Source organism: Scyliorhinus torazame, chromosome 30, assembly GCF_047496885.1.
Source record: "Scyliorhinus torazame isolate Kashiwa2021f chromosome 30, sScyTor2.1, whole genome shotgun sequence".
NCBI lineage: Eukaryota > Metazoa > Chordata > Chondrichthyes > Carcharhiniformes > Scyliorhinidae > Scyliorhinus > Scyliorhinus torazame.
In genome coordinates, this window is record NC_092736.1 from 22,184,154 (window position 1) to 22,204,943 (window position 20,790).

The window sequence follows — 20,790 nt, forward strand, 5'->3', positions numbered from 1 at the left end:
AAAGGGTAAAGCAAGACACAATTCTGCAGAGAATTCTTTTCTGCACCCTTCTCTTATCTGCCTTTTGAGGGGGGTCGGTTAGCTCAGTGGGCTGGATGGCCGGCTCGTGACGTGGAGCGACGCCAACGGCGCGGGTTCAATTCCTGTACCGGCTGAGGTTATCCCGCCCCCCCCCCCCCCTCTCCCGCCTTCCCAACTTTGTTGCTTGCCTAAAGTGTGGTGACTATCAGGGGGCAGCAGGGTGGCCCAGTGGGTTAGCACTACTGCCTCACAGCACCAGGGACCCGGGTTCAGTTCTGGCCTTGGGCGACCGTCTGCGTGGAGTTTGCACGTTCTCCCCGTGCCTCCGGTTTTCTCCCGCAGTCCAAAGATGCGCAGGTTAGGTGGGGTTATGGGTTTGTGGGGGAGTCGGCCGAGAGGGTCGGTGCAGACGTGAAGGGCCGAACATCCTCCTTCTGCACTGTCGGGATTCTACAGCAATCACCACTAGTCAGCTCTCTGTCTCCAAAGGGAAGAGCAGCCTGTGGTCTTCTGGGACCATGGCACCGTTACATTTACTTTACTGATCTTGACTGGAATTGCTCTGGGAAGGGGACAGGGTCCTTGCATAGAAGCCAATGCAAGCTTTGCAGGCCAGCATTCAACATGCAAACCACAAATAACCAAAGCGGGTAATGTGAATGCACAAAGGGGGGGGGGGGGGGGAAAGAGAGGCAACCAGGACATTTCCAACCTGCCCCATGGAGCAGACACAGGCAGGTCCCTGTCAATCACAGGGGCGCTGACGTCATGGGCCAAACAAAAAATAAATAAGCCGGGAGAGAATTAATTAAACCAGCGGAGAAAATGTCTGTCTAAGGAAAGGCAGTGCAGCGCGGCCCCGGGCGGTTAAAAAAATGGGCATTTTTCCGCTTGTTGTGTTTGTTTGTGGGTGGGGGCGGCCCCCATGAGGCCCCGCGCGGCTATATAAGCGCGCGGCGGCGGCGCGGCGGCCGCTGAAGGTTCTGGAAGGCGGAGCGGCTGGAAGTGCAACTGGCAGCATAACCCACCCAGCAAGCGGGCTCCGTCTGCGGCCGGATGGTGAGAAGCTCCGTCGAACGGATACTCAACAGCCACTACTTCGGAAAAGAAAGAGACAAGAGCCCAACTTCCGCCATGATAAATGCCCAGGAGAGGTGAGGGGAGGGGAAGAGGGGGGGGGTGGGGGGGGGAGTGGGGGGGTGGGGGGAGGAGGGTGGGGGGGTGAGGAGGGTGGGGGGGGGGGGTGGGGGGAGGAGGGTGGGGGGGGTGGGGGGAGGAGGGTGGGGGGGTGAGGAGGATGGGGGGGTGGGGAGGGGGGAGGAGGATGGGGGGGGTGGGGAGGGGGGAGGAGGATGGGGGGGTGGGGAGGGGGGAGGAGGATGGGGGGGGTGGGGAGGATGGGTGGGGGGAGGATGGGGGGGTTGGGGGGGTGGGGGGAGGATGGGGGGGGTGGGGGGAGGAGGATGGGGGGGTGGGGAGGATGGGGTGGGGAGGATGGGAGGGGGGGGTGGGGGGAGGAGGATGGGGGGTGGGGAGGATGGGGTGGGGAGGGGGGGTGGGGTGGGGGGGTGGGGAAGGAGGAGGGGGGGTGGGGGAGGGGGGGAGGAGGATGGGGGGTGAGGAGGGGGGGTGGGGAGGGGGGGAGGAGGATGGGGGGTGGGGAGGGGGGGGTGGGGAGGGGGGGAGGAGGATGGGGGGTGGGGAGGGGGGGTGAGGGGGGGGATGGGGGTGGGGAGGAGGGTGGGGAGGGGGGATGGGGTGGGGAGGGGGGTGGGGTGTGGGGAGGGGGGGATGGGGTGGGGAGGGGGGTGGGGTGTGGGAGGAGGGAGGGTGGGGAGGGGGGGATGGGGTGGGGAGGGGGGTGGGGTGTGGGGAGGAGGGGGGGTGGGGAGGGGGGTGGGGGTGTGGGGAGGAGGAGGGGTGGGGAGGGGGGGAGGAGGAGGGGTGGGGAGGGGGGGTGGGGGAGGAGGAGGGGTGGGGAGGGGGGAGGAGGAGGGGGGTGGGGGAGGAGGAGGGGGTGGGGAGGGGGGAGGAGGAGGGGGGGGTGGGGGAAGAGGAGGAGGAGGGGGTGGGGGGAGGGGAAGAGGAGGAGGGGGGAGGGGAAGAGGAGGAGGGTTGGGGGGGGGAGGGGAAGAGGAGGAGGAGGAGGAGGTGGGGGGGAGGGGAAGAGGAGCGATTTGGGGGGGAGGGGAAGAGGAGCGATTGGGGGGGATGGGGAAGAGGAGCGTGGGGGGGGGGGGGGAGGAGGAGGGGGGAAAGAAGAGGTGGTGGAGGAGGAAATAGACGGAGAGGCGGGTTCAGCTTTTCGTAATAGATTTGTTACTGGGAAATGGGTTTCCATAAGGGCATAGGTACACCAGCGGATGAAGGTGATGTGCTTAATGGAGGGGATTGGGGAAATTAGCTGAGGGTGGTGTCGGGGGATCCAGCGGACATAATTGAAGGTTGTCACCAAAGCTTGAAAAATGATGGTCTGGGAAAAGGGATTTGGTATGACGCTGTTAAATGGCTGCTGCTTGTTCTAAAAAGTTCTATCATATCTGTGTTATATTGTGACATATTCTGTGTCATGTGATGTATATTAGATGTGTACAACAATAAAACAGGGTTGTGATATATCCCTCCCTGATGAAGTCTGTATTGGTTGTATTTCTTGCTTTCAGCAGGATATTGTAACCAATGGTGTGCGCTTCAGTGCTTACTTCCTCCTTTCATATGCATAATTTCTGTATTGCGTTAGTAACAAGTGATAGAACTAGAGGTTGTGACTGGAAATAAGAATATATGTGGTTGAGCATTTTAAGCTTTTGTATGGAACTATTGATTTGCTAAATTATTGGTGTTTACCTGTTCTGTGCACTTGCTTGTGGGGCCCCCCAAATGTGATGAGTGTTTCTGGTGTCTTTTTAAGCGAAATGTAATTTGTGAATTAATTTCTTGGGTTTTAATTGTGGTGTTTTGGGCTGAGGTTCTGTTGGGCGGGGAATGATCAAATGGAACTGTTCTGTTGGTATGTTGGGCTGTTCTAAAGCCTCTATCATGGACCGTGATGGTGCAGTCAATTGGGTGTTTTACCAAAAAAAATTACATTAATCATTACTATTGATCTGCAGGAAACTATGTACTTTGTAATGGTTTCCCTTCTCATAAACAGAAAAGGCTTTGTGGAAAGTTGAAGTAGTTCCCCTTTATTTTAGCTTTGCAAGTTTGACCTAAAAGGGAAATGGTAGTTTGATGTTCTGGGTGCAAAACTTCAAAATAATTCAGAACTGGACAAAACTAAGGGGAGGTTATATATTGACTCTTGTCTGATTCTTGAGTCACCTGTCAGGCTTTTCTCCAGGGTAGAGGGGTCAATTACTAGGGGGCATAGGTTTAGGTGAGAGGGCAAGGTTTAGAGTAGATGTACGAGGCAAGCTTTCTACGCAGAGGGTAGTGGGTGCCTGGAACTCGCTACCGGAGGAGGTGGTGGAAGCAGGGACGATAGTGACATTTAAGGGGCATCTTGACAAATACATGAATAGGATGGGAATAGAGGGATACGGACCCAGGAAGTGTAGAAGATTGTAGTTTAGTCGGGCAGCATGGTCGGCACGGGCTTGGAGGGCCGAAGGGCCTGTTCCTGTGCTGTACATTTCTTTGTTCTTTGTTGTCAAAAGGTTATCAAAAGCTGGAAGAAGAAATGTGTGGGGATCATAGAGTCGAATATAACTAAGACCGAGGAGTGATCCTGCAAGGGAGTTACTTGCATTGTTGAGTCGCAGGGATGTCACGATCCAGTGAAATGCAAAAATATCCACTTACTGTTCTGGAAGTCCAGTGGCCCTGCCCACATTGTCAGTCTTTACTATTGATTATCCCTGTCCAAATGTAATGGGAAATATAGAAACATGGTGGTTTCTAAGTGGGGATTCGGTTGCATTGGCACATTCTGGCAGGTCCATGTTACCTGCTGATAGTTTTCACAAAACACTGCTATTTGCACATTCTTGATACTGTGGAATAAATTTCCTGACGAGTTCACAGTGATAAGTGAACATGGAGATGCAGCTCCTAAGAAATTGATATCGCTCCACTGATGAAGGAAATCTATGTAGTTCCATAGGAAGTTAAATAAGCCCGTAACAGCCTCCCCGAACAGGCGCCGGAATGTGGTGACTAGGGGCTTTTCACTGTAACTTCATTGAAGCCTACTTGTGACAATAAGCGATTTTCATTTCATTTCATAAGCCACTGCAGATTACAACTGTTCTCGCCCTTGAAATACCTTGCGATCTGATCGGTATAAGAATAAATGTGACTTTTGAAATGGTGCAAACTGCTGATGGGTATTTTGCACGTTCCTGTTTGTGACCATGCTACATCCTTCCAACTCATTGATATTGTCCAAACTTTGGAGCTGCTGTAATGGGGAAATTGCAGTTGGATGAAACTGACCATCGGTGTAGTGGTTAAACATTTGGATTGACCACTGAGTAGTCATGTTATGGCAGTATTCTACCTGAAGGGTGTGCAGTATGTGGCTTTTGATGCCAAATTGTAAATATGGGATTGCAGCCAGTTTCTCAAAATGGTGCAACCAGGGATCGGTTTTGTACGTTTTATTTTACATTTACAGACCAGTTGAGAGAATCAGTGTATCATTCATGCTAGCACCTGTCGAATCCCACGTCAAGAACCTTTGTTGTCATTGCACATGTAGAATGATGTAGCTATTTTGAGGCTTTTATTCCACATTTCAATTGAGGAAGGATGTAACTCTGCAAGCATGCAAATTTGTGTGAAATGGTAGCAATGGAATAATCTCATTTCCCAGCGAGAACTGAAAGTCAGCTTTAACTCAAAGATGTGTGTTTGGCAGCTGATGCTGACTGCTTTATAAAATGCTGGACAGGAAGTGAACCTGTGGGTTTTTAGAAGTCTGAATCGGAGTTGCAACTTTATATAGACAAAATAAATGGGGTGGGGGGGAACGTGTTTTTTAATCGGGTAATGTCAAAAGGGGAAGCATCTGCAGATCAGATTTTTTTCATTTCAGTTTAAAAACAAACGGTGGAGCCTTGTGTATCTGTAATAAACTTGTAGCATTATTAGCTTCCTGTTTTTCAATCTTGACCTTACTGGGGGAAGTAGATTAGTTTCAAATTGCTGAGAGCAGTGACAATTTTACCTTGAAATCATAACTTTCTGCACCAAGATCATAGAATTTACAGTGCAGAAGGAGGCCATTCGGCCCAACGAGTCGGCACACGTCCACCCTATATATCCCAGTAGCCCCACCTAACTGTTTTTGGACACTAAGGGCAATTGTTTAGCATTGCCAATCCATCTAACCTGCACATCTTTGGACTGTGGGAGGAAGTGTTTCTGTGCTACTAAATATTACTTCAGTTGAAAAATTGTTTATGCAAAATTTTTGTTGAATGCAATCAAAAATAGTCACTGGGAATTTTAGTTATTAAATCAAAGAATATTCATTCTTGCTGTTGGTTTTCCTGATTAAAGGGCCGTTGCTATAATTTTAAGGGTAAATGCTATTGAGTGGCTGTATGATTTTGAGTCTTGTTTTAGTATTTTCACTTAACTATTGAAATTTGAGAAAGTTGCATTATTTTTGCAAATTATGCAGCTTCATTGCTGTGTTGCAGGACGAGTCTGCAGACTAGCATTGGATTGGATTTGTTTATTGTCACGTGTACAATGAAAAGTATTTTTCTGCGAGCAGTTCAACAGATCATTAAGTACATGGGAAGAAAAGAAAATACATAATAGGGCAACACAAGATATACAATGTAACTACATAAGCACCGGCATCGGGTGAAGCATACAGGGTGTAGTGTTAATGAGGTCAGTCTATAAGAGGGTCATTTAGGAGTCTGGTGACAGTGGGGAAGAAGCTGTTTTTGAGTCTGTTCGTGCGTGTTCTCAGACTTCTGTATCTCCTGCCTGATGGAAGAAGTTGGAAGAGTGCGTAAGCTGGGTGGGAGGGATCTTTGATTATGCTGCCTGCTTTCCCCAGGCAGCGGGAGGTGTAGATGGAGTCAATGGATGGGAGGCAGGTTCGTGTGATGGACTGGGCGGTGTTCACGACTCTGAGGTTTCTTGCAGTCCTGGGCCGAGCAGTTGCTGTACCAGGCTGTGATGTAGCCCGATAGGATGCTTTCTATGGTGCATCTGTAAAAGTTGGTAAGGGTTAATGTGGACATGCAGAATTTTCTTTGTTTCCTGAGTAAGCATAGGTGCTGTTGTGCTTTCTTGGTGGTAGCGTCGACGTGGGTGGACCAGGACAGATTTTTGGAGATGTGCACCCCAAGGAATTTGAAACTGCTAACCATGTCAACCATGTCCACCTCGGCCCCGTTGAAGCTGACAGGGGTGTGTACAGTACTTTGCTTCCTGAAGTCAATGACCAGCTCTTTAGTTTTGCTAGCACTGAGGGAGAGGTTGTTGTTGCTACACCACTCCACTAGTTTCTCTATCTCCGCCTGTATTCTGACTCGTCGTTATTCGAGAGCCGGCCCACTATGGTCGTATTGTCAGCAAACTTGTAGATGGAGTTGGAGCCAAGTTTTGCCGCGCAGTCGTGTGTACAGGGAGTAGAGTAGGCGGCTAAGTACGCAGCCTTGCGGGACCCCGGTATTGAGGACTATTGTGGAGGAGGTGTTGTTGTTCATTCTTACTGATTGTGGTCTGTTGGTCAGAAAATTGAGGATCCAGTTGCAGAGTGGAGAGCCAAGTCCTAGGTTTTGGAGCTTTGAACTGCTTTCTTTGGCGCGCAGTCGTCCACACATTTGCTGATGAAGTCTGTGACGGTGGTGGCATACTCATTTAAGTTGGTCGCTGAGTTCTTAAAAATGGAACAGTCCATTGTCTCTAAGCAGTCACATAAGAGCTCTGCTGTCTCCTCGGACCAGCACTGCACAACCTTCTTAGCTGGATTCTCCCGCTTGAGTTTCTGCTTGTATGGCGGGAGAAGGAGCACCGTCTTATGGTCTGATTTCCCAAAGTGCGGTTGGGGGAATGGAATGGTAGGCGCCCTTGATTTTTGAGTAGCAGTGGTCAAGAGTATTATCGCCCCTGGTGGGACAAGAGATGTGCTGGTGGAGTTTTGGCAGTACGCTCTTGAGGTTTGCCTTGTTGAAGTCTCCGGCCACGATGAACAAGGCCTCCGGGTGTTCTGTTTCATAGTTGTTTATAACTGTGTACAGTTCTTCCAGCGCCTTCCTCACTTCTGCCTGGGGTGGGATGTAGACCGCTGTGCTAATGGCTGAAGTGAACTCACGTGGAAGATAGTATGGGTGGCATTTCACGGTCAGGTATTCCAGGTCTGGGGAGTAGTAGGTCGCCACATCCAAGCACCAAGAGGAGTTGATGAGGAGGCGCACCCTTCCACCCTTCGCTTTGCCGGTGCGGTCCGCCCGGTGAATTGAGAAGCCTTCAGGTTGTATGGCACAGTCTGGTGAGGTGGGGGTGAGCTATGTCTCTGTGAAACAGAGCACACAGAAGTCTCTTTCTTCCCTCGACAGTAAGTCTGGGGTTAAGTTCATCCAGCTTGTTTTCGATCGCTTGGACGTTTGATAGGCGTATGCTGGGGAGAGGGGTCTTGAAACCGCGTTGCTTCAGTCTAACCTGCAGACCGCCGTGTTTCCCTCGGTCGGCGGCTGCTGCTGGATGTTCCTGGGATCCGATGGAAGATGTCAGCCCTTGTGAAAGTCTGGCGGGGACCAGGGCGCTGTTTACGTATCCGGGGTTGCGTCTGGTGGGGTCCTGGGCGCTGGTTGAGGTAGAGGGTTTGCGAGGGGGGGCGAGTTTGCGATCTGGATGGGTCCCAGCGTTCTGCGGGTGCAGGAATACCTTGCAGCGCGTTCGGGTCCTCGCACGGGGTGTCTGTCGTTTCGGGGGTCCTGTTGGGCTTCCTGAGGCAGGTTGGGCTGGGTCCCGTGGTCTGTTCCCTCCCTGGGCGCTCCTGGGGTCGGTTCGCCGGTTGGGACTCCACGTGGATTTTTCTTTCTTCCATCACCAGGTAGGTCGGGTTGTTGGATGGGCCTCTCCGGGTCAGGTCACGTTGGGCTGGGTCTTGCTGTTGGGGGTTGGGTCGGGAGCTCCGGGGACTGAGCCGGGCGATCTGGGGGCTGGCATCGGTATTTAGGTTGGGTTGGGAGCTCCAGGTCGGCTCCAAATCGAGGTCGGGTAAAAGTTAAGTTTAAAAAGTGGATCTATTGGGGGGAGCTCTGAGTCGCCTCGCTCCGGCGCCATCTTGTTTCTGCCCATTTCCATTGTTCTCTCACAGCATCCACTAACTTGGAGGTTGTCAATTCAGCACCTCATTACTGATTGAGGGAGTCTTTTCAAGTTCACGAGGCAGCTTTGGAGGTGTTTAGGATCAGCAATGCAAACGGCTAGTTTCTCTAACTGCAAATCATTGGATCATACCGTATCCTAAAGTTTTGGATTGAAGATTGTCAAATGACGGGTGAATAATCGAAAGGAGATGTAAAAGTTGGATTTCTCATGGGTACGCAGCATTGTTATCAGTAGCTCAATATCTTGCCTTTGCTTACTTATTAAGACTTGGCTTGAGCCCAAAAATAAAGATTGACATTGCAGCACCGTACTGAGGGAGCGCTGCGCTATCTTGGCTGCTGTCTTTCGATGTAAAAGATCTTCTGGCATTGAACTGCTGCAGTCTGTGCTTTGAAAATCCTCCCACTGTGCTGTTAGTGTTCCAGGACTTTGACCCAGTGAAGGAACACCGTGTTTCCAGGTCAGGGCGGTGGGTGATTTGGATGGGAACTTTTAGAGCTGACTGTGTTCCTCTGCCCCTGTTGTCCTTGTCTTTCTAGTTGGTAGATTGCAGTGCATATTGTCAATGGTACACACTGTAGCCATGTTGCATTGGTGGTGGAGGATTTGCCTTTTTAAGGTGTACTTAAAATATGACTTGGCCCCTTATCAGCCTAGGTACGCACTCAAGCCGAGGATTTGTGAATGGAACAAAGCACTAGTTTCTTTCCTGCTCATCACAGATTGTTTATTGATACAGCTGAAGATGTTTATGCCAGGAACACGTCCCTCAGGTAGAACTGTCACCTTGCTGTGCTAGGTGTGACTTTAAGCAGTGGAAAGCTTCCTCGTGTATCTTCATCCAGAGTGCTCTGCCATCTGAGGTTATTACTGCTTGCTCGTAGCACATGGAACCTTGCTGCACAGAACCAAAACTGATTTTTTCATTTCCATATAAAATGTGTGCTTGCAGAGGCTGTCCATTTTTGTAACATGTCTTGAGGGCATAAAAGGTGCTCTATAAATATAAATTCTCTTTCCACCTTGACCAGTATTGGTTACCATGCCAGTTTGGGGGGCTGTTTTTTACCTGAATCTATCTAGTAGGATAGCTACTTGGCAGTGATCAGGAGAGATGTCACCTGCCTGTCACCTCCAGAGTGCTATCGAAAAATGTTTTCAGTTGAACTTTCAAGTTGAGTCATGGTTATTTATTTATACCTTTATGATACATGAATGTAGCTCTGCTTTGAAACCGGGTGTTTCCGTAGTCATGTGACAGCTTGTTCATGCGATCCGGTGCTGATGTTGGCATCAGGTGAATTTCTGCATGGTTATGAGACTATTTTTAAATGCAGGAAGGGTTGGGGGTGACGTCATAGAATCAGCTGGTAATCTGTTAAAGGTTTTGGTCAATAACTGCTTTTGCTGCTCTAGTGAGCATTTTGTATTCAAAATGCTTGAAATTGATTGAATTCAGTTAACCTCTCCTGCTTTCCTTTTGATAAAATACCTTGCATTTTTATAGTGACTTTAATGTGAAAATGTCTGAGGCCATTCACAGGAGTGTTCGGAGGTATAAAGGTAATCGGGACAGATACCCAAATAAATGCTTAGGATCTTGCGCAGATGCTATTAATGCTGAAAAACGTGAGCAGCTCACTGTATGAAAAGTTCAAATTCCTGCTAATGTGCATTGCAAATGGTCTTGGTGATTTCTTTTTCGTTGTATTTTGAATTGATTGGTGCAAGTCTGACTGTGGGATATTTATTTTAACCTTGAAAATTGTGTGGTGTATGCTGATACTACAGAGAAAATAATTTGGACTTTTTAAGCTGGATATGGGGAAATGGACTAAGTTGGTGCATGCAAAGGAATACTGATATATACCTCAATTTATTTAGCCAGTGGCAAATAGAATAGCATAGTTTTGTGTCAAGGTGGCAATCTGTATTGGGTGCAGTGAGCACTTTAGAACATAGAACAATACAGCGCAGTACAGGCCCTTCGGCCCTCGATGTTGCACCGAAACAAAAGCCATCTAACCTACACTATGCCATTATCATCCATGCTGCTTTATAGCAGCAATCACAGGATAGGGGTCAGGAATGTCTGAATTGTTTCTTGTGTGCAGCCAAGAGGCAATAATTCCATTCGTGACATCCTTACCAAACTGACTTTGTAACTTTCTAAACTGCAGCTTTATTCAATCCATTAATTTTCTTTTTTTTTAAAAATAAATTGAGTACCCAATTCATTTTTTCCAATTAAGGGGCAATTTAGTGTGGCCAATCCACTTACCCTGCATATCTTTGGGTTGTGGGGGCGAAACCCACGCGTACACTGGGGAGAATATGCAAACTCCACACGGACAGTGACCCAGAGCCGGGATCGAACCTGGGACCTTGGGTGCCGTGAGGCAGCAGTGCTAACCATTGCACCACCGTGCTGCCCTTAAATCCATAAAATAAAAGTGATATAAATGCTGTATGCGGCTAATGTTGCTCACAAACAAGTATTTATGTTCCACAAGTATCCCAAACTTCAGCAATCAGTTATATACTTAGCAGCCATTTTGTATACAGTATTGTCCTAACACTGAGATAGGTACAGTACCTATGTTGTTTATGCTGGTGTTTGCTGAGGGTGCAGCTCGTTCCTTTGCTACCAGTTTGTGGCCTCCAATTAATTTTGATAATTGCTGAGTGGAACCAACACTTTACCCATTGTTAATACTTGCAATATTTCTTGATAGGAGGTTTGACTTTATCTGCCAAATATTTCTGACTTGCTTAGTCACCCGGGAGCTGGAGTTTTAAGACGTTATGGATGTAGAACGAAAGGGAATTTGGGCATCTTTTGTTCAGTAAGAATCAAATTGTGTTGCAGATTCTCAGTGGGGATGTAATATTTTAAAAAAGTAGGATTTTTATTGGTTAGAAAGTGGTGATAAGTTAGGTAAGTCTTCTGCTCAAACCTTAACTACTGTTGTTACTACCGATTTCTTTGACTTGGTTTGACTATAACTTTCTCCAAGACCTAACAATGTCTTTATTTTGTTTACAGTAGTATTCCTCCTTTGAGTGGTACATCTCAGCAACCGTACTGCAGGCACCTCAGTCCAGGGCCTCTGTGGTGCTCCTGATGCCCCTCACCCATCAGTGAAGATCCCAGGTGGGCGAGGGAATGGAAGGGATCACACTCTTACAGCTCTCTTACACACAGTAAGCATATTTATTGTATTCTCTTGTGCAACGGTAGAATGCTGACCAGTGCTGATAATGGATACAGAAGAGGAGTGGCTTGTGATCTAGGAACTAAAGTGATGGTTCTGGCTGCTCCTGTAAAATTGAAGCAAGTTATAACGTTCAACTTGTAATGATGATGCACGCACAAAGAAAATTGCGTCGGCTTGTGGACAAATTTAATCATTGGTAATCATCTGACCGCTCCTGTGCGCCAAGTGTGGAATTCATGACTGGTTATTGTTTCAAATGCTGTCACACTTTGGGATGCTGTGGGAGTGGTGAAAGAGGACACTGAAGGTTCAGCGTCTTGTCTGCCTTTCCAAAATTTCTATGGCAGTGAGAAGTCTGGGAGTGGGTTTAAAAGTTATTGAATATTTGAGTGCATCCAGTTGCTCAGGAGAAGAGGCATTTCAGCAGTGTGAGGCTTACAGCAGTCTGTTCAAACCAGTTAATGTATTTAATCACTTCCAACTTCTGTTCTTCCCTTGCCCTCCCTGCTTCCAGCATTGGCAGTATTTTGCTTTTGTAAATATACAAAGATGTTGACTTTCTTGCACTGAGCTTTTGCAGAATCTGTTATGGTGGCAGTTTACAAGTGAAATAGCCACACGATTGCCTGTTGCAGAGATTATCTTGAACAGGAATTGTTAAGAGTGTTGCCCCTACGCCAACCTTTTCTTTTCTCCTGGGTGATGTGGCCGTGTCAATGGCAGATTGCATTGTCTAGCTAGAGGAAATGTACAGGAAGATGTTAAACCTTTCTATTTGAATGGCCATTTAAAAATTATTTAAAAAAATATTTCACGAATCTTGCAGCAGTGTTCTTTTTGGAAGCATATATTAAGGATACATTTAAATTCGTAACCGTGTGACAAATGTAGTAAGGGGAGTTAAAAGTTTCATGTTACAGTTTTTCTAAAGTTGAGCATCCTTAACATACAAGACAAAGCAAAATACTGCAATGCTGAAACCTTAGTTAAAAACAAAAAGGCTGGAAATAATCTGAGTAAGTGTTTTGGGTCAATCAGGACCTTCATTGGGGCTGGAAAATTCAGGTACAGAGCCCAGGGGAAGGAGTCCGAGAAAGAACAAAGAGGAATAATCTGATGCCAGAGTCTCTGCTCTTCATGGTCTCCATTGCTGCCTCGGGTGGACGGGGGAGCTGACTATCCCTAACACTACCTCTGCATTCCCATAGCAACCTACACCTTGGAACCTCTAGATTCCGCTCAAATTGCCCTGTACTAGATCCCACTTTGATAACTGGGTAACTGTTGACTTTGCATTTTTCAATTCATGTTGCCCCTTGGAAAATGAGTTTTCCCTGCTTTGTTGCTGAATTTTGTGTTGGAATTGCTGTGTGCAGGCACTCTGGCTGCCAATATAGTAAGCACGTGCTATCCAGTGCTTGCCTCGATGGTTTGTATACATGGGCTAATAAAGTTGCAGATTTAATTTCTGATCTATGCTGGGTTAACTGCTTGAGCAATGTCTGGGTTTTATAATACAGCATGCCTGGCCAGTTCTGATTTCTGCTGATACACAATGGATGGAAAGTTCTGCGCCTACGCTTTTCACAATCATACTTGTCAGTTTATTGTCTGATTAGGATTTGCTACCTCGGTTCACAAATGAAGAGAGACAATAGGATGAGTTATTGGAGGGGCTGCTGATCCACAATCCCGCAGAAGTGATTCTCCGCTTCATGTCTTGGCCCTTGCGGTTGAACCCGGATCAGAACTGGTCGAACCGCACGTCTTGAGCAGGTTTTCTGAGTTCACCGATTTGCACTAGGGTGTGCATCAGAGTTGGATCTCTGGAACAGCATTATCACATAGAAACGGGGAGGAGGACCTCTACATACAAGCAGAAGGAGAGCAGTGTCATTGTGAAATGGAGAGGATTGGAAGGGAAAAACGGCTATGGACCAAGACGGGAGGGCGGCTAATTAATTAGGTTTGCTCATGGCACACTCGCACATCTGCTAAAGTCTGCAATTCCTTGATGAGAAATGTATTTCGTTTCGAACTCGGTTCTCTGTCCATGAGCACTGTGATCAAGTAGTTCTCTGCGGGTTTTGTGTGTTTGCAGAGGTTGCTAAGCTGAACCATGGAAATTTCTGAGTACATTTCACATTTGGCTCCTTTTCTTCTTTGCAGGATGAGAAGCTAACTGTAACGCAAGAGCCACCGGCAAATGGAAAGCAACATATTGTCCATTTTCAATACAAGTTAACAGACTCCAAGGTCTCCAAATGGGATGCAGTTTTCTCCAATAAGAATCTCTTTGTGGAAATTCCTAATGGCGTTTTGGCAGAAGGAAGCAAAGAAGGGTGAGTTATTTGAATGGAAGCCTGTTGGCACGTCCACCCTTTCCTCGCCTTTGAATCAAACTGGTTTTTTAACCGCAAAATATAAATGTAACTTTCAGCATCGTCACATCTTTCCATCCTGCTTCATAAAGTGTAGACTAGTGAAGGGGTGGTCACAAACTTAATTATCTTAGTAATGTGATACAAACTTAATTACTGAGAGCAAGGTATGTGATGATTGCAGTAGGATTGGTGAAATGAACTGTTGGATCCAAATAATTTGACTGAAGAAGCATCATGTCTGGCAGAGGGAAAGGAGGCAAAGGACTGGGGAAAGACTGAGCAAATGGTCTTTTGGATTCTAATCGCCACCGAAACGCAGTGGGTTATGATTATAACATTCTTATTCTTGCTTCACACATCACAGTTGCACAGACTACAATTAAATGTCGGTATATGCTCTTTACACTTAAATGACTGCAATTGCATTTCGGTGACCATTAGAATACTCATCACGTAGGAAGCGTCAGGTGCACGGCGGTAAATGTTTTCCCAAGTTGCTGTACTGCGCGAAATACCAAGTTTCCCTGTTGCAGAATGTTCTTTCTGCCTCGTATTGGCCTTGCTTCAAAAGCTTATTTGGTCTTCCATCCTTTGGTGGTTTTCCCCTCGTGTCCAGACAAGCCTGAAGTTGTTAACCTGTAACTTCACTTATTGGGTTCCACCCTGCTCTTCACAAAGCTATTCTCGATCAAAATTAACCCTGTTGTTTCTTTATTGCTCTCGCCAACCCTCCCCACTTCCCACTGTGCTCCAACTTTAGCAAAGTAATGAATTAACTTGTGGATTATTTATATAGGGGAGTTGCAGGTCTTCTAGCTGAAATGAAATTTGACTCCGTGAGGTCCTCTGTGTGCAACTTCTTCTTTGATTACAACCTGGGCATCTGCCACTATTTTCCATGCCTTCAAGGTGACACTGGTGCCATCAGTGTAAAAGCATTCAACCATCTTATCTCCACACTCTCACTCAAATGCTATCTAATCTTCACTGTCTTAGGGGCTGGTTTAGCACACTGGGCTAAATCGCTGGCTTTTAAAGCAGACCAGCAGCACGGTTCGATTCCCGTACCAGCCTCCCCAAACTGGTGCTGGAATGTGGCGACTAGGGGCGTTTCTCACTAACTTCATTGAAGCCTACTTGTGACAATAAGCATTTTTCATTTCATCTTGCCGTAATATCAATTACCTCTTTAAAATCTTATCTCTCGGGTGGCACAGTGGTTAGCACTGCTACCTCACGGCGCCACGGACCCGAGTTTGATCCCAGCCCCGGGGTGTCCATGTGGAGTTGGCACATTCTCCCAGTGACTGCTTGGGTCCCCTCTCAACCTAAAAAGGATCTGCAGGGTAGGTGGATTGGCCATGCTAAATTGCCCTTGATTGGAAAAATGTAATTGGGTACTCTAAATTTAAATAAATAAATAAAATCTAGCTCTCTAGCCACTTAACTCTTGTTAAGTTTGGTTTTAGAAAGGTATGCACTGCTTGCCTCATTCTTTAGCTTTCACTAGTTTGATATAACCAGTTGGTTTGATTATATTGAGCTGCTGAATCAAATTCATTCAAGCTAATTTAGGGGTGAGGTGGTTCCACCAATAGTCTTTTATGTCACTGTGCCACATCCAATTAACTTCCATCTGTGCTTTAAGACATAGGAGCAGAATTAGACCACTCGGCCCAACGAGTCATCTCCGCCATTCAATCATGGCTGATATTTTTCTCAGCCCCATTCTCCTGCCTTCTCCCCATAACCCCTGATCCCCTTATTAATCAAAAACCTGTCGATCTCTGTCTCAAAGGCACTTAGTAACTTGGCCTCCATAGCCTTCTGCGGCAAAGAGTCCCACAGATTCACCACCCTCTGGCTGAAGAAATTCCTCCATCTCTGTTTTAAGGGATTGTCCTTTCAGTCTGAGGCTGTTCAGTCTGAGGTTGTTCCCTCGGGTTCTGTTTTTTCCGACTAGTGAAAACATTCTCTTCGCATCCACTCGAGGCCTCTCCGTATACTGTAAATTCAAATAAGATCCCCCCCCCCCCCCTCATCCTTCTAAACTCCGAGTCCTCAGCTACTCCTCATGTGACAAGCTCTTCATTCCAGGGATCATTCTTGTGAACCTTCTCTGGACCCTTTCCAAAGCCAGCACATCCTTCCTTGATACAGGGCTCAAAACTGCTTACAATACTTCCAAAGGGGGTCTGTGCAGAGCCTTGTATACAGCCTCCGAAGTACATCCTTCCTCTTTTATTTGAGCCCTCTCAACATGAACGCTTGCATTGCGTTTGCCTTCCTAATTGCTGACTTGCATGTTAACGTTGAGTTAATTCGCCTAAGTCCCTTTGTGCTTCTGATTTCCGAAGCCTTTTCCCATTTAGAAAATAGTCTATGCCTCCATTCTCCCACCGAAGTGCGTAACCTCACAATTTTCCACATAGCATCCCATCTGCCATTTTACCCACTCTCCTAGCCTGTCCGTCCTTTGCAGCCCCCCTGCTTCCTTAATACTTTAAAAAAAAAAAAAAATTAGAGTACCCAATTCATTTTTTCCACTTAAGGGGCAATTTAGCGTGGCCAACCCACCTACTTTGGGTTGTGGGGGTGAAACCCAGGAAAACACTGGGAGAATGTGTAAACTCCACACAGACAGTGACACAGAGCCGGGATCGAAACTGGGACCTCGGCGCTGAGGCAGAAGTGCTGACCACTGCGCCACCATGCTGCCCCCACTTCCTCAATACAATCTGTCCCTTTACAGATCTTTGTATCATCTGCAAACTTAGCAACAGTGCCCTCAGTTCCTTTATTTAAAAATGTTTTTATTCTCCATTTTCACATTTTCCTTCAAAATTTACACCCCACCCACAAACAGTAAACGATAACAAATACAAAATCAATTCCCTTAATACCAACGATCCCATCCTCCCACCATCCCAAACAACGGCCCACCTGTCAATATATGCCTCCAATAAAACAAACCCACGGTGGAAACAAAAAACAAAGGAGTCCGGGACCGCCCATGGTCACCATTGACCTGTAGAGTCTACTTCTCTCTTCTCTCTCCCCCCCCCCCCCCCCCCCAGTCTCCAACTCCTCCTGTCCACTGCCTCTTGTAAAACTCCTCCCCCAACCTTGGTTCCTTCCCCCCTGGCTAGACCACTCTGACCCTGTTCTGCCAGGCTCTGATGGCTGCAGCCCCTCCCCCCACCTCGCTCCCGTTCACTGGCCGGCTTAAACCGGCCAGCGTGGAGGCCCCCGCCCGGGTCCCTTTCCCCTTTGCCCGGCCCTAGGAAAGCCCAGAAATCCCCTTTCAGCAAATAAACCCTGCATATCCACATACACCCCAAAGAGCCTTCATTTCAAGTGAAAGTCCCATCACTTACCTTGTCCAAATATATACAACATTGGCTCCTTTAACCCATATACCCGCACACAGTGAAACAAAAAGAAGTAAATACTGTATGAGGTTACATCGGCACATGGCCATTTCTCAGTTCTGCCACAGTCCTTCTGCCTTCGCAAACTCCTCCGCTGCTTCCGCCATTCCAAAATAAAAAGTCCCTGAGCTTGTAAGTCGCCCTCAGCTTCGCTGGATATACAACGCCACACTGCACCTTGCTAATGTACAGTGCCCTCTTCACCCGGTTGAAGGCAGCCCGTCTCCTCGCCAGCTCCACCGTAAAGTCCTGGTATACACGTATACCAGCTCCAGCCCACTGCACCTCCCGCTTCTGCTTGGCCCAGCTCAGGGCCTTCTCCTTCGCACTGTACCTACGGAAGCACAGAGTCACTACCCTTGGCGGCTCACTCGCCGTTGGTACAGGCCTCCACGACTGATGAGCCCGATCCAGTTCATATCGGGAGGGATCCTCCCCCTCTCCCAATAGTTTAGCCAGCATCACGGCAAAATACTCAGTCGACTTTGGTCCTTCAACTCCTTCGGGCAGCCCCACAATCCTCAAATACTGTCGCCTGGATCTGTTTTCCAGGTCTTCCATTTTTCCTCTCAGATCCTTGTTAATGTCCATCACCTTCCGCATCTCCTTTCCCCCATCGAGGCAAGTTGATCACCGTGCTGCAATAACGTCTCCTCCACTTCCTTCCGCGCCTCCCCTTGCTCTCGCACCTCCGCCACTGTGCTCACCACCGCCTTCGTCGCCGGGGAAATCGCCTCCTCCACCACACACAACCTCTCCCCTCCATTTCATTTCCTTCCTCATTGTCTCCATGTATTTTGTAAACTGCCTTTCGAATTCCGCAGCTGTCACCTTAGTTATTTCTTCAGCCATAAGCAATGCGGCCTCCCCTGGTGCTCCAGCCTCCATTTTCTTTACTGACCCCGTGGTGACCTTTCCACTCCCCGACGGACTTTCAGCTGCTTTGTTCACGGCTGTTTTTTTGCTGGTCTTCGACATTTCCCTCCTGAGCTGTCTCCTGACTTTTACTGCCTTCGCTGGCCCTAGGACCGGGCGTTAACCCCCGACAATGCCGTTCCCGAACGGGAGCCCTCCAACGGGCGGCTGCCTCCCGCCCGCCGTCACTGGAAGTCTCCTCCGTTCCTTCTTCCAGATCGTTAATGTACATTGTGAAACTAGTGTGGTGTGTGATCATTTTAATATTGATCCTTTGTTCTCTGTGTGTAACTTGCAACAAGGCCAAATCATTTTCTGTTAATTCAAGCTCACTGTTGTTTTAATATGGCAGGTTAACTGCACTGTTAGAATTTGCTGAGGAGAAGATGCAGGTGGAATATGTATTTGTCTGCTTCTACAAGAACAGAGAGGATCGAGGTAAGAGCTTCCTGTACTGTTTGTAATCATACACACTGCAGTGTGACTGGGTTGTGATCACATGCTGGTCAAGTGAAATCCTACATCCTTTAGTTCTGACAACTGGGCAAGTAGGCATGTGTTCAATCCTCATGTCTGCTGCATGTGGTTTTGTGGATCCAGTTACAATCAAGACTGGATACAACTCTCTTTCGTAGAGTGTTCCTCACAAAGGTTGGGCTGATTAATGAAATAAAGCGTTGGGTTGTTGGAGTATTAATCTTGGGTGATGATTCAGTTCCAAGTGCAACCTTCAGTTGAAAAGAGAAATCTAGGACAGACACTTTTCCCTTGCTCTCTTTTCTAAATTGAAGCGTTATATTCAGGAAAGCCGCTTTCTTTTTAAACTTGAACTGGAGGGAACCCTGGCTCCTGCTCTGGTAAGCTACTGCAGTGCCCAATAGAAAGTGTGGCATAACTGCACGGCATCAGAAATTACACAAGTAGTGGAATTCAGCAGTTCGCCCTATTAAGTTATTTTTCAGGGCTGGCTGTATTTGAGGTGGTTTGATACATTTGCTGCTGATATGTGTCACTATCGAAGCCGAGTGAGGAAAAGAGGCCAAACTGCAGAATCAGCGATTGACCGTTGTTGTGTTAAACAAGAGAAGATGTATTGATATACACAGCAGGCAGTAATCTTCACTGCCTGCTCTTAAGTTTATAAATCCAAACATATAAAAATTAATTTTCAGTCACAAAGGTACTGGAAGAAGTTCAGTTTAAATTTTATTTACAATCCCCATACATTGTATGAAAATATAATGGCAAACAGGATGATGAATGCAATTAGTGGTTATCCATTGTAAATGAGGTGTGGATATGCACTGAACATGTTATATATTCTACGGTGATGGCATTTCACATTGGAAAACCACTAGTCAAAAAAATGGGTGGGTGGGGGGTTGGGTGGGTGTGTAACACCTGTCTATTTGACAAGTTGTTTTCTAAACACAAATGAGGCAAGGAAGATGAACTGAAACATGGTGTGAGGCGAGTGGAGGCAGTAGTGAAGGACAAGTACTGTGAAGTAGGTGAAGTCATTGGGATTGCAGAGTTCATTCTCTGGAGCTATTTTGTAAAGCCTCTGATAGCTATAGCTGATGCAGGTATCTTTTTTTTCCACTAATGTTGGATTGTTCTTTCCTTAACAGCCTTGCTTCTGAGGACATTCAGCTTCATGGGCTTTGAGATTGTGAGACCAGGCCATCCCTCTGTTCCAGCTCGGCCTGATGTCCTGTTCATGGCGTACTCCATTGATCAGTCGTTGTCTGAGGAGGAGTAGTCAGCCGCATCAAGGAACATTTTACTGTTTCCCACTTTTTATCGTAGTGCTATTGGGAGAGGGTAGTCCTTAGTATAAATGCTGTGTAATGCCATAGCTATGGCCTGTAAAAGGTGCAGATTTTCGTTGTATTTTGCGTAAGCAAAATTTGATCATCTTGCCTAGATGTTCTTTAGGCAATCTGGGCTGAATTCAGCTTGGATTGATACTGAGCAGGAATAGTTTTGTCTCGAATTACAAAATTGTCAAGATTTTCTTTTGTCATTTGTTTCTTGAACTGTGTGACTATTTGTCATTGCCGTTTACAGAAAATGTTTGAAAGCCTGTGAATTCCTTTCACATACTGTGGTTTTTATGTACCTTCTAGAAAGCTGTTTAAAAAATAAAATAAAAGTATTTCAAATTTACCTCCTGCGCTGTGAAACATTTGTCTTGAGGATAAAAATGCCTTTTTCTCCCAGTTTGACTGGTCAATACGCCACCCAGAGTCATGAGGTGGTTCTTCCCCGAAATTCCTGTCCAGGAACGTATTGAAAACCTCCATTTTGAAATGTCCGCTGGATGATAAGAATGTAGGTGACCAAAGACGTGCAGGCTAGGTGGATTGGCCATGCTAAGTTACCCCTAGTGTCCAAAGATGTGCAGGTTAGGTGGGGTTATGGGGAGGTGGAGTGGGCCTAGGTAGGGTGCTCTTTCAAAGGGTTCGTGCAGACTCTATGGACCGAAAGGCCTTCTTCTGCACTAGGGATTCTATG

The 20,790-nt window shown here is 47.2% G+C and overlaps 1 protein-coding gene across 1 annotated transcript; it reads left to right on the forward strand.

The window, feature by feature from the left end:
• Positions 1–1,077: 1,077 nt before the first annotated feature.
• Positions 1,078–20,442, forward strand: LOC140404267 (ornithine decarboxylase antizyme 2-like). Its single transcript, XM_072492600.1, is given in 6 exon segments — positions 1,078–1,175; positions 11,372–11,447; positions 11,449–11,529; positions 13,713–13,885; positions 18,626–18,711; positions 19,905–20,442. Coding segments are annotated over 6 exon segments (645 nt in total). The 3' UTR covers positions 20,036–20,442.
• The last annotated feature ends 348 nt before the right edge of the window (positions 20,443–20,790 follow it).